This window comes from Python bivittatus, unplaced genomic scaffold, assembly GCF_059951505.1.
Source record: "Python bivittatus isolate LINGU-HERP-01145 unplaced genomic scaffold, Pbiv_v1 ctg000430_np1212, whole genome shotgun sequence".
Taxonomy (NCBI): domain Eukaryota; kingdom Metazoa; phylum Chordata; class Lepidosauria; order Squamata; family Pythonidae; genus Python; species Python bivittatus.
The window spans coordinates 1,529,268-1,542,063 of NW_028277071.1; the positions used below are offsets into that span (position 1 = coordinate 1,529,268).

The 12,796-nt window shown below is 44.3% G+C and overlaps 1 protein-coding gene across 3 annotated transcripts in view; it reads right to left on the minus strand.

Moving 5' to 3' along the window:
• The window catches only part of LOC103066474 (vigilin-like), a 50,562-nt gene continuing 37,766 nt past the window's right edge, over positions 1-12,796 (minus strand). For all 3 annotated transcript variants that reach the window (XM_088144190.1, XM_088144191.1, XM_088144192.1), the window contains 12 exons: positions 11,086-11,304; positions 9,557-9,778; positions 9,034-9,252; positions 7,729-7,867; positions 7,495-7,622; positions 6,846-6,950; positions 4,852-4,986; positions 4,603-4,746; positions 4,144-4,323; positions 3,671-3,787; positions 2,088-2,219; positions 1-1,520 (listed from right to left, as the gene is read on the minus strand). In XM_088144190.1, the coding sequence (XP_088000316.1) occupies positions 1,428-1,520; positions 2,088-2,219; positions 3,671-3,787; positions 4,144-4,323; positions 4,603-4,746; positions 4,852-4,986; positions 6,846-6,950; positions 7,495-7,622; positions 7,729-7,867; positions 9,034-9,252; positions 9,557-9,778; positions 11,086-11,304 (1,833 nt within the window). In that variant the 3' untranslated portion in view covers positions 1-1,427. The remainder of the gene's footprint in view (positions 1,521-2,087; positions 2,220-3,670; positions 3,788-4,143; positions 4,324-4,602; positions 4,747-4,851; positions 4,987-6,845; positions 6,951-7,494; positions 7,623-7,728; positions 7,868-9,033; positions 9,253-9,556; positions 9,779-11,085; positions 11,305-12,796) is intronic.

Sequence of the window (12,796 nt, forward strand, 5' to 3'; positions counted from 1 at the left end):
TTTATTTTCCCCACACTGTTTTTTATTTGGAATTAGAAAAAAAAAATCCAGTCACCATGTGACCTACAGAGTTTGCATATTTCCTTTGTCAAACTTGGGTTTCTTTTTTTCCTCTTCCCCCCCCCCATTTTTTTTTTTTTCTGTTAAGGCCAATAGTGTGTTCTGATTTTTGTCATATTTTTATTTCTCCCCAGAACCCTGCCTTCAGAAGAAAAAATGAAAAATGAAAAACTTGGTTATGTCGCTCTGCTAGTTTTTTTCCCCATACATTTTGTTTTGCCTTGTCACGCAGATGGGGTAAACTGGATTGGGGGGGGGCAGATGGAGCTGGGGCGCTTACTCACATCTTCGTTTTCCTCATTTACACCCATGCACTCGTAGACACACACCCACACCCACACACACTCACTCTAGAAGTCACAGTTTAAAATCTGGGAAAGATGAGGTGGACTAGCCACAGAAAGAAAAGGGAGTCAAAAAGAACATCTGTCCCTTGGTTCAACGTTGCATATTTTCCCCTCACGGTTCAAAGCAAGTGCCAAGTTGAAGGAAGACACAGGGAAGGGAAAGCAGAGTAAATAAAGGGGATGGGGAGGCGATGGGAAGCAGCTGAAAATGGAGGAGGAAGAGAAAAAGAAAAAACATTCTCAGACTCCAGACTGGGCCATGGGAGTGAAAAGAGGGAGGAGAACAAAGGCTGCTTGTTGCCAAAGTTTCTAAGTGCTACCTGCTTCTAAAGTGGGCCTTTCACCCACACGAAGCCAGAATCTTGTTCCTAGATATTCACCCCCCCTCCCCACAAAAGCCACCAACCTCCATGACGCTTCCCCCAGTTTTAGTCCTCTCCCAAAGGGCCAGCTCCAAATTCACTGGTGTGGCCAGGAAACAGAAGCTGAGGTCAACCTGCTTCGGGCATCCAAAAGCAGATGATTGTTTTGGCGGGCGGGGAGGAGGGCGTGAGCCAACCGCGCTTCGATGTCAGCAGGTCCGAACCCCGAACCCTCCAGGAGATCTGGATGCGTGGAACATGCCAACAGCCACCCCAGGAGGAGAAGGGACAGTACAGGAAAGGTTTGTGCCTACTCCTCTCCTGGCTGAGAGGCGGAAGCGGGGTCTGACAGCCGGGTCTGGCCAGGAGATACTAATGCCCTGAAATCTGGCACGGAGAGGGGAGGAAAAACCTGCTAGCTGCATGAGGCTCCTTTACATACGTGTGCTTACAACCTGGCCTACTTTTGGCTCAAAAAGAAGGAAGAGGAGGGAGGCTATGGCTTTTTGATCGGTTAATGGTTTGCACAGAGTCACGGAGAGGAGTGCAGGCGAGGAGGAGGAATCTGGACAGCAAGAGGCGGCCAGCGGCAGGGAGCTGATGGTGCGAGAGAGCCCCCGCAAGGCCTTGCCTGGAGAGCCAGTCGTGGTCCCTGACCTCAAAACTTCTTAGGGCCCCAAACTGATGCCTGCTTAGGGACCACACCGGTGCCAAAAATGGGGAACTCTTCGGCACTGCTCACATCTGGGGCCTGAAACCACATAAAAGAAAGACGAGAGGTTGGTGAGAGTCAGGCTGAGAGCACATGCTTGCTTTAGGCACCACAAAAGGAAGGGGGCACTCTGTATTTTCTGCACTAAGCAAGCTGAGGCTGCACAGCCAGTGCATTTTGGCTCTGCTCCTTAAACTGTATCTATTCCAGCCAGTGATTGTAAGAACGTACAATTAAAAATGGAAATCTCGGTTGCTGAGTTTGTTTTTTCCCCTTCTTTCCTCTGGTCTTACTGTCTTTTAGATGGTAAGCCCAAAAGCAGAGCCTCTCATATAAATAAGGAATTAGTGACTGGGAGCCTTATTCAATAAGATAAAAAATTAAACATGCATCGAGCATTCCACATAATATTTCTTTTTAAAATCCCAAGACACTAGGTCTCATGTTTCTCAAAATAACAACAGTAACAATAATAATAATATGGAACTAGGGAGCTGGTTGACTGAGTCCTCCAACTCTTTATCAACTTAAGATATGAAGCTGGTCAACTGGTTACACTGAGTGGCTATCAGTTAAGGAAGGACTACAGGTGGTGTTGAGCCCAACCTTGTTCCCAGATGCATTCCAGGGGGCATCACGCACTACAAAGCCCTTGGCTGGGCCCCGAGGCTCCTCTTCCAAGCGGGAGGGGGGCTTCATATAAGCAGCCATGGTTTCCGTTTCCACCACATCCATCATCTGTAATGAGACATCTGTCCATTAAGAGCCAGAGAAGAAATTGTTGATATATTCAGGGGCTCCTAGCCTATAAACAGTAACTCCCAAACTTATTTTGGAATAGGGGCGTCATGCCTGTTCTTGCCCTCTAAGAGAGAAACAGCCCAGAGTTTTGTTCAAAGAGGAACTGGACAGGTGCCTTTGGAGTCCACTGAAGTTGTGCTGGGCTCATAGATTGTAAGGCTGAACACCTTGTTAACAAACCCACTGAGCTCCAAACCTTCACACTGATTCATGCTGGTTATTATAGGCAGGGCAGTTCCCACCACCTCACAACCCTGCCCTACAGGCAACTGGCATAATGTCAGGATGGGTCTGCAGAATAACATGTCCTTCCTGTTCTTGCTTGAAGAGGGTACTTGATGGCTTCCCAAGGTACAAATAATAAGAAACTCATTTCCTTCAGACACTGCATTTTGGGGACACCCGCCCACAATATGCAATTGCTACGTTCATACAACATAGTTAACCTGATTACTGAAGCAACCCATTGTCAAAGTACCCACCATACACTCAGGCATTAAACTCATGAAACAAGTTGGATCTGTACAACCTGACAAGCTCTCCCCAAAACCCAGCCAAGATTAAGACTAACCAAGCTTACTTTTTTATTCAAATGCACCTGCTAGTCAAGTCAGGGATGTTGTGCAAACACAGTCAATGACTCTACCTGCCATCTACTGGTGGATGGTATGGTGATGTTAACAGCATGAAGGAAACCCTTGCTGGAAGAGGCTGATATGCTAGTTAATTCCCATCTTGGTGCCTCCAGAAGTGTTGCCTTCATCTGGGAATTCTGTGAGTGACTTCTAGAGAAGTCAGGGTTGGGAGATGCAGGCTTACTACCCTTCTCTGCTTCCTTTAGTGGCCTACAAGATGCCTTCAGAAACTCCCAACCAGGATATGAAAACAGCAGGTCTCTCTCAACTGACATTTAAAGATCGTATGGTCTCCAGATGAGAAGTTCCCAACAACAAGATGCTGAGAGTAAGGAAGATGACCTTGATGGAGATAGACCAGGTCCATTACCAGAGTGACAAGAGGAAAAAAATGGCTTAAGCCCAAAACAAGAACTTGTGCCAAAACAACTCAGATGGACATTTCCCTAATTCACATGAGTATGGGGCGAGGGGGGGGAGGAAAACACAGACAGACTTTCTGTGTAACAGTTCTGTTACTATAGCCAATATTAATAAAAGTAATTTTAGTTTTCTTGTGGAATTGATTTCTTGGCTTGGTCTACACAAGAGCAGGAGACTTGAGAAAGGTTTTTCATTAGGAATCGGATCTCAAAGCTGCCCTCAGTAGATCTACAGCTAATGGGGAGATGCTTCCCCTTCCACTCCCTCTGTTCATTCTTCAACCATTTTTAATCCCGCCCCCCCCCAAAACCCATACAAATTCCATCTCACGTATTCCTCTTCCAGGTTAAGCATGTGGTCAATTGCGTCATCAACGTTTTCAGGCAGCCCCGTCACTGTGACTCTGTCTGGGTCACTGGAGCCCGGCTGCGGGAAGCGGATATCCACCTGCCAAGAGGAGAAAGCTGTTTGAAATAAAATAGCCCCTACCTGACCTTGGCTGATCTCAAAACGCTAACTGAGGAAACCCCAGAGCTCGAGGCCAAACTGGGAACTTAAAATAAGGGCAAACCACATTTGTCCTATGGCCCAAGCAAATACACAAAATCAAGCTCAACTTGAAGAAGATTTTACTTTTTAAGAAGGCAAATGATAAAGAAAAAAACCTGGCTACCATTTTACTCAGCCACCCTTGTGGTAGCAAATGGACAGGGCAGAGGCTGAGATGGGGCACAAGAGCTTTGTTGCTTCTTTCCCAGAATTCCCTGGGAGGGGAAAGTCCATCACCATAAGCCTTCCCCTACCCGGAATTCTTCCATGAGTTTGCGGATAGCTTTGCCTCTCCCACCGATGATGCGGGCGTGGACCCTGTGATCCAGGCGGACATCTTCACTGACCATCTCCTCAAGATCAGCCACAATTTTCAAGATGGCATCTCGGGCAGCCTCGGCATTTTTCTCGTAGCCGGTGATTGTGATTAGATCCTTAGAGGAGGCAGAATGGAAGGAAAGCACAGCACAGCAATATGAGAGAGAAATAATTTAGAGGGGTCTCAACCCTCTGCAGTTCCCCACTCTGTACAGATATGCATTTTGTCTCAACCGGGCCAGGAAACCCGAAAGCCCATCTTGACTTAGCTGTTCCGCAACGGTGCTAAGAAACCTTTGCTTTCCTTGTGAAACAACCCGCCTCATTTGAAGGCCAGCTATATATTTCTCCATAACACCCTGGGGTCACACACTCAAAGAGGGAGAGACCCCCACCTGATTCTCATCCCCTTTGTCGGGGAACTGGACAGTGACATCATGGTCCTTACGGATCTGGGAAATGACAGCCCCTTTCTTGCCAATGATCTTTGGATGGTACTTGGGTTCCACGCTCACTGTCAGCCTGAACCCTCGCAGTGCCTAGAGAGAAGAGGAAATCAGTAGGTTTGGGCTAGTTAGAGAGGCCCTGCCACTCTTTGGGGGAGACATGGGGCGAGTTCTGACTTGCTCAGCACTGGGAAGTACCCGATCTTCCTGCTCAGCCTGCAGTTCTCTGACCCTGTCCAGGAGGCCGGCCTTGGCTCGCTCCACGTTGGGGACGAGGCCAGTGACCTTGATGATATCAGACTGCTGTTCCGGTTGTGGCACTGAGATTGTCACCTGCAGAATGGAAAACCATCACGTTAAAAAACAAAAGTGAAAAGATGATGGGTGTAATCTGTTTAACGGGCAGCACTGCTGTCAAACGAGTCTGCCAGATCCGTAGCTGCTACAGAACGAAGGGGCCACGTGGTCTCGGCCCCTTACTGAGTGAGATCATTTGAGTTCTAATTTCAAAATTCTCTGCGATTTTCTATTTGAAATGTCCCCACAAACAGAAATTAGCAGAGCAAAGAATGTACCAAGCTAGAACCTTTCCCCATCAGATTGGCTTCCTGGACTGGCAGATGTCTTGTGTCTTATCTTGAACAAGTTGGCTTTTCTATGTTCCTTCCCCCCCCCCCCCCGCATCCCAGAATCATTAGCCAATGGCTGTGTAGGTAGGGGGCTACTAGGGAACCGGACCCCCAAGAAGTCCTTCTCTTTGTGTATGGGGACTCTAACTTTTGCAACTGGTATTTTCCATTCCCCTGCTGACGCCAGGAAAAACTGCTTGGAGAGACACCCATCTGTGTCAAGTTTCCCCAATCTCAAATTGCCCTTTGTTTCAAACTTCCTGTATCTTTTCAGCATTCTTTCCACGGGGTGAAAATGCACAGGCATTAATTGTCATTTCCCCCACTGAATTAGTTTTGCACTTAAGGGAAAACCCCCCAATGGCGTAAGGGGACAACAGAGACTCTATTCCAGTAAACCAATTAGCTGCTTGAGATATAATTTCGAGACATTTATTAAGGCTGGTCAGGACTCTCCTCACTCACGTTTATTAGTCTTATTTCTTAAAAAATAACTTATACCTCCTTTCTCTTCCAAATCGCTTAACAGGGAGGAAATGCAAAGAAGCCATCAACTTACATATCAAGGATTGCTCACATTACAGCAGAGGCAGACATTAAAAGGTGTAAGGGATGGAAAATATATCCTCAGCGGAAATAGCTTTGAAGGTGAACATGCTAGCAGTGGGGCCCGGTTGAAAAGGATCACTTCTAATCCTGTTTGGCACAGCCTAGGCAAGATAGGATGAAGTTGCTGGGGCTGGGGCTGTTCCGAGGTTTCTCTGTTGGCCATGCCTTCATTCGGTCTGCTTTGAGCTTACATCCACTAATTATAAGATGTGTTCTCTGTCAACTTTTCAAACATTCTTATACTGGAGCACGATGTTCCTCTATGGTCTGTATTTAGTAACATGTTAAAGGGTTGAGCTTGTGGTACCTTAATACTTCTCACAGGGACTTGTTCTACGAATCTTCTTTTTCTCTCCCTCGCTCTCATCTTTTTCAGTTTATGATCATTCTTTTTGGTTCCATTATCACTGCTGTATTTTTTTTCTAACACTTGCATTAATTTCATTGATAAAATATAAGATGTTAAAAATATATATCCATGACTGGTTTTTTAATAACGTACTCCCACCCCAGCAGTGGGGGGGAAATCAGTTAAAGTTTGGATACATAGACATGCTTCTCTCTTTGAAAGAAAAAATAATCTGTTACTGCACCCAATACTTTAAGGGGATCATCTTTGAGCAATTATTTTATCTTTAAACATTCCTTTTGTTTTTCCTTGGATCTCTTAAAAAAGGCTTGACGTTTTTGACATTGTGCAAGTCTACTATGTCACGGTGGATGATTCACAAATCAGTTACAACTTGTCTTAGTCATGCAACAAAGCTATGATGAGCTAATGTTTGCAGGCATTCATGTGTAATATGAATCAGGTTTGCTTCAGAAGTCTCCCTTAGCAAAGAGTTAACAGTTCTGCAAGCAACAGAACACCAGAACTGTCCACCACTTAAAGCCTGTCAAAACCAACACCTAGATTAAGAGCGCAGGTTTGCAAGTGGGATCGTGCACCCCTACCTCATATTCTTCCATCATCTTGCGAATGCCAGCTCCCTTTTGCCGAATGATGTAGCGATGCAGATCAAAGGGAACATCAACATCCATGGTGATGGGAACCAGAGCCTGGGGAGAGAGGAACATAGCAGATTCAAAAGTTACCTGCAGAGCTGTTTGTACTTCTGGTGTCTTAGTAATAGATGATTTCAGTGCACAAAAGCTATACGTTGAGGATTGAGGCAGGAGAGGTGAAAGTCAGCTGATTCTTATTATCCACCATATTCTTGAGAAAATGGAAGGCTGGACTGACTCACGTTTAACAGCCACTTTGCTTCCTCTTGATAACTGTCCCACCTCTTCTCTAACAGATGTCCAAGTATTCCCACATCTCCCTTGTCATACCAAAGTAGGCCTTACAATTTTTCCCTAACAATTAAATATTTTTTCTTGTTTTGCACCTCTAGCATGTAACTGGCAGTAAGTCTAGGCTACCTAGGACCAGAAGAGAACTGAACGTCAGCCAAAGGTGATGCTCAAGAGAATACTCGTCAGACTCCTTCAATTAAAAACTGGTTGAAAAATTAATGAGATCACCTGCATAGGTGGGTTGAACTAAACTGCTAAAGAAAAGGAACTCTTCCCTAACCCAGTAGGAAGACAGGATCCTAACCAGCAGAGCTGCCCGGGCAGCCTCACACTTCTCCTTGCGTCCGGAAATGATGATGACATCACATTTGCGAGGAGTGGTGTCCAGTTCAGGCATCACATCACCATTTTCCTGAGACTGTGCTTCTGAACCTGCTTGTGAGAAAAGCCACAGAATAAAAGAGGGGCTAAAAGAAGGCGCTCACTTTCTGGATTTGGGGGCTGACAACTACTTTACCCACCACCCTTCCCCACCCACCTGAATTGTCATCTCGCTCCGGGAACTTGATGAGCACATCATGATCCCGAGTGATTTGTTGCACCTTGTAACCTTTTGCTCCCATGACGACCCGATGGTAGCGCTGCGGGATGATGCATTCCAGAACCACTTGGGCCTCCTGGTGAAGGTGAGAAATCAAAGCCCACGCACTAGCTGAGTGCCAAGTAAGGGTGTATCACTTCTAAAAATATCCTTAGAACACCTTTGGAACCAGGGGAAGGAGGTTTTGTACAGAAACAAAACTCTTGCTAAGCCACCTATGCTGTTTCATAGGTGGCAACTTCTAGCAAGGATTGACTCTGCTTAGGCCTTGGATGAGCAATCACCAGGAACCCTCAACACTGTAGGCCACACTGAGAAGTTGACAAGTACCCCAGAAGAAAGGAATGACAATCCCCTTTCAAATTGTTGCCAAGAAAACTACATGGACATGTCTACAAAGTCACCAAAGTGGAGTTCAGCTCAAAGGAAACTTAAAATTATCCTAATTTTCCTATCATTTCAATTTTTTTTTTTTAATAATGCATTGTAACTGATTCTGCACAGCCTGGAGAGCTCCGGTTAAAGGTTGATATGAATGATAAAATTTATCACTCTCATCGTCCTAAGGCATCAAAGGAAACAAGCATCAGAGCCAAGTTACCAACGCAGTTTGTAACATATTGTTTTATTTGCAGATTTGGTTATTGGAAGTGTGAACTTGAATTTACACATCAGGCTAAACCATAATGTTTGGTTGTCAGCTTAATTTGTTGGGTGAACCTAGTTACTAGGTTTACAAACCACAGCTTATAGTTTAGCATAATGTCTGGCCTTGATTTGGATAAAAGATCTACACAGCTTACTATCAACTCCCCTACAGGGCAGTGAGTGTGCAAATTCCTAGAAGACCTTACCCATCAGTCCCCACCTATTCCTTTTAAGGAGGAATGGCAAAAAAACTTCCCAAATGCAGAGCAGTTATAATTATTTCTCCCCACCCCCATGAACTAGAGATGATAAAGATCTATTGATCTTTTGGGTCTACCTCCATCTCTACCCACCCATCTTCTAGAAGACAGATGTTCTAAGAAAGGATCAACCTGCATCAAAAAAGTCAGAGCGATGGTGCTGTGAGATCTAGGGATTTGTTCATTAAATGGGACAGCATGAGATATATTCTCTGCCAGCAGGTTCCTGGTACAAGGATGGGAAAGGCTGCTTTTTGTAAGGTGAATCACACTCTGATCCATCTGGGAGACACTTTTCATGCCCACTGAAATCCAAAGAGAGAGCATGACTTACCAGGTCACTGATGATCTCTAGAATGCGCCTCTTGGCAGCCTCCACACAATCCTTGGCTCCCTTGAGCATCACACGATCGCTCTGGACACCTGTCCGGGGGAAACTCACAGTGACCCCACCGTACTCGTCTGCAATCTCCCGCAGCACATGTCCCCGACGGGCCACAAAATGGCGGTGGTACTTGGGATCCACCACCATCGAGTCTTCAATGACATTATCCTAGAGGGGAAGTAGTGGGTGGGGAACAGAAGGAGTCACTGAGCTTTCATGCTTTTTACAAGTTTTTCTTCTCCACCTTTCACAATTCTGTACCATCTGTGAAGAGACTATTTGGCATTATAGGACCATTAGCCGCAATATCTTTAGGAGGAATAAGTGGAGGCACTGGGTTTCATCACCTATAAAAACAGCAGTGCAACTCCTGCAGTCACAGCCATAGGATAAGGTTGAATGGAAGGAACGCAGGGCTTCACTTTCATCCAGCATCTCCCTCCACCCCACCCAGTAGATATACAACCCATACCAAGTTACGAATGAGACTCTCCAGCTCTTGCTGAGCCTGCCGTACTGCATCCTCTTTCCCCACAATGGTGATAACATCCTGGTCCTTATCCTCAGGGGTGGGGAAGATGATCCGGGCACCGGTGCGGTCCCTCACTTTGCGGATATTAGCACCTCCACGCCCAATCAGGAACTTGTGGTAGTCTGGCTTGGCGTGCAGTTCCAATGAGTGGTTATTGATTTGCTGGAGGAAGAGAAAATGGGCATGAATTAACTTTCCAAAGGTCCTCAAGTAATAGTCAAGAAGAAGAACAGCTTCTCCTGCCAATACTGGGTTCCCCACCTACTGCACATATGATTACTCCTGTCTTCTCACCAATAGTTCTTCCCATGCAGTTCTCCAAATGAGGCGGATATGGACCTGGCACAAGGATAAAGAGTTCCAGGAACTCACATCATTTCCCAGAATGGCAGGAGTGACTGAAAACAGAATCTGTATACCAAAAGGTCTCTTAACTACCTATTCCAAGCCTTGAACAGAATTAGATTTCCTACATTTAAGAGATTTGTGATCCAATTCTATGTTCTGTTTATAAGGAAAAAACACAAGGCAACGCTTAAGGAAAAAAATTCAGGTCTATGTAGAAAGAATACCTAAATCTTCAAATCTTTGGCAGCCAATACACTTCAGGAAAGGTATAGATTTAGTGTCAACTACAAGAAAAGACAGAGCCACCCAGAAACACAAAATGCTACAAGTGAAAACCAACTTAATTTTGTGTAGTGGATTCCAGATTTAAAGCTGGCTTCTTAAGTCACTTGTAGCATTTTGCATTTCTGTGTAGCTCTTTGGATTTCTTGTAGCTAACACTAAATCTATGCCTTTTCTGAAGGCATCTCTTTTATTAAAGTTAATTCCTCCTACTAGATTCAACTCAGCATTTGTGGAAGTTCCTAAGACTTTCCCTGTCCAAGCCAGGGCTAGATTAAGGCCAGCTGATGCCCTAAACTCAGTGGTGCCCTCAGCCCTTCCATTGCTTAGCTGATAAGACATTAAGACTCAGTGCTAAAGGTGAAATAAGATTAAAAATTCAGTTTTCTTCCAGGCCAGACCCACAACTATACTAAATATAAACTTTTAAAAATATATTATTTAGGTAACACTACATAGCAGTAAGCAATATAAGCAGATTATTTACATATAACAAAGCAGCAGAAAAAATGCAAATTTTCAACGCTTTTGAATGCAGTTTGAATCCAATTGTTGTAAGGGAAAAATGCAAATACAAACATTCATTGAAAACTGAAGTTGAGTGTGGCAGCTAGGGAAAACAACTTTTGGGGCTCCCCTTTCCTTGATGCCCTAAACACAGGCTTATTTTGCTTAATGGTTAATCCAGGGCTGGTCCATCCCTTACCGGTTCCAGCCCTGTGAGGCAGTTGCCTTTGCACCTTCAGGACTGTTGTTCTTGATGTTCTTTGTTCTTAGGTCAAGAGATTAGCACCTCCCCAAACAATCAAACTGGTGATTGACTTCTATCAACCAAATACCTTTTCCTCAGCCAGATGTAATAGCTGGCGTTTTGCTCTCTCCACCTCTTCACCAGGTCCTCGGATGGTGACTTTCTCACTGCCTGAGCCTTCTGAAGGGAAATGAATGTGCACCCCACCGCATTCCTCCATGATTGAGCGCACCAGCCGACCCTTGGCCCCGATCAGTGAATTGTGCAATTTGGCTGGGATAGAGATATCCACTTCTTTGATGTTAGCCTGAGAGCAAGAAGAGAAGGGCTACAAAATCCAAGTTCAAAGTAAAAGATAGTCCTTCCCCCCCAACCCCATACATCATGTTGGATTTCTTTTCCTTATTCCAACAAGTGATGTCTTTTGGTGAGGGACTTAGCAGTAATGTATCAAAAATGTACTAGAAAAAAATGAAAAGTCTGGGTCTAAAAATGCATAAACCGAAAAAAAGGCGGAAGGATTCAAATACTTTTATTTTTAAAAAGGTGCAAGCGTAGGACAGGCTTGACCTGGTACTCACTAACAATATGAAAAGGGACCAACATGACTTGCCATCTAGGATGGAAAGTTTGTAGATGAATTTCCATTTTAGAAGCGCATCACAATAGAAGTTATTACAAGCACAAATACACGTCAAACTGGACAATTGGTGGGGTAGTTCACCATCCTGATGTTGTCTAGATAATTTTCAATCTGGAGTACACCATTTTGTGAAAGGCTGGAGAAATCCAATATAAAACTTGTATTAATTTCAGGGTTAAGTACACCTAGAAAGCCCACATATTTATACACAGAACTCTTCAGGCAAGGCAAACAGAAAACTCATAATTATCTGCAGCCCTGTTCATATGAAAAGGCACTCCATAATATGTTTTAATGGTGAATTAATACCTGGTGGTAAACTATTGATAAATCAGGGGAGCAGATGGCTCAGACAAGACATACACGCACTGTACTTTGTTAAGCACATCATTTGAAATAGGATCGTGATTTGCTCCTCTCTATCCATGGTTCAGAAATATGCCAAACTAGGGGTGCTTCACTTCCCCAGCACCCTACCTTGTGGCCTCAGAAGCCCTCCAAAATTGTGCCTTTAACTTGGAAAACATCCCCAGATTACAATTCTACAGGTGGGTTTGTGCTACATCTGAAGTTTGGGTTTCTTTTAACATAAGGGTTTTGTCTGATTTGATGACCGAGGCTAGAAATTACTGTAATTTTTCATTTTGATTCGAAATTTGTGTTATACTGGCTTTTGTTGTTAATTATTGCATATCAACTTGAATAAAATGTGAAGTTTTAAACTGGTATATTTAAATATGCAGCATTCATTAGACTTTTCTTGAAGCTTTTTATTTAACTTTAGAAGGTTTCTAAAACTCCTTTTGTTGTTTTTCTTATCTGCTTTTCTGTTTTTCTTCCTCACTGTGTTTTAAGTGTCAACTAAAATGAGACGTTTTAAAAAGTTGTACAACCAATATTCAATGACACAATGGCTGATGGTTATCAAGACTTTTGTCTGAATCTGCTTTTGCGGGATGGGCGGTTCTAAGGATAAGAATGGGAGCGCAAGGCGAAATGCTTCACTTCCACTCTTCTCAAACCAAATTTTAAAGAAAGGGGGGGGATATAGCTCCTCTCGTGAAGTAATTTCACTGTGTCACTGGAAAACTTCTTCTGGACCACTGATTCGTTGGGATGCTGAGTTGTGACCTCTGACCACAAGGCCATCCACTCC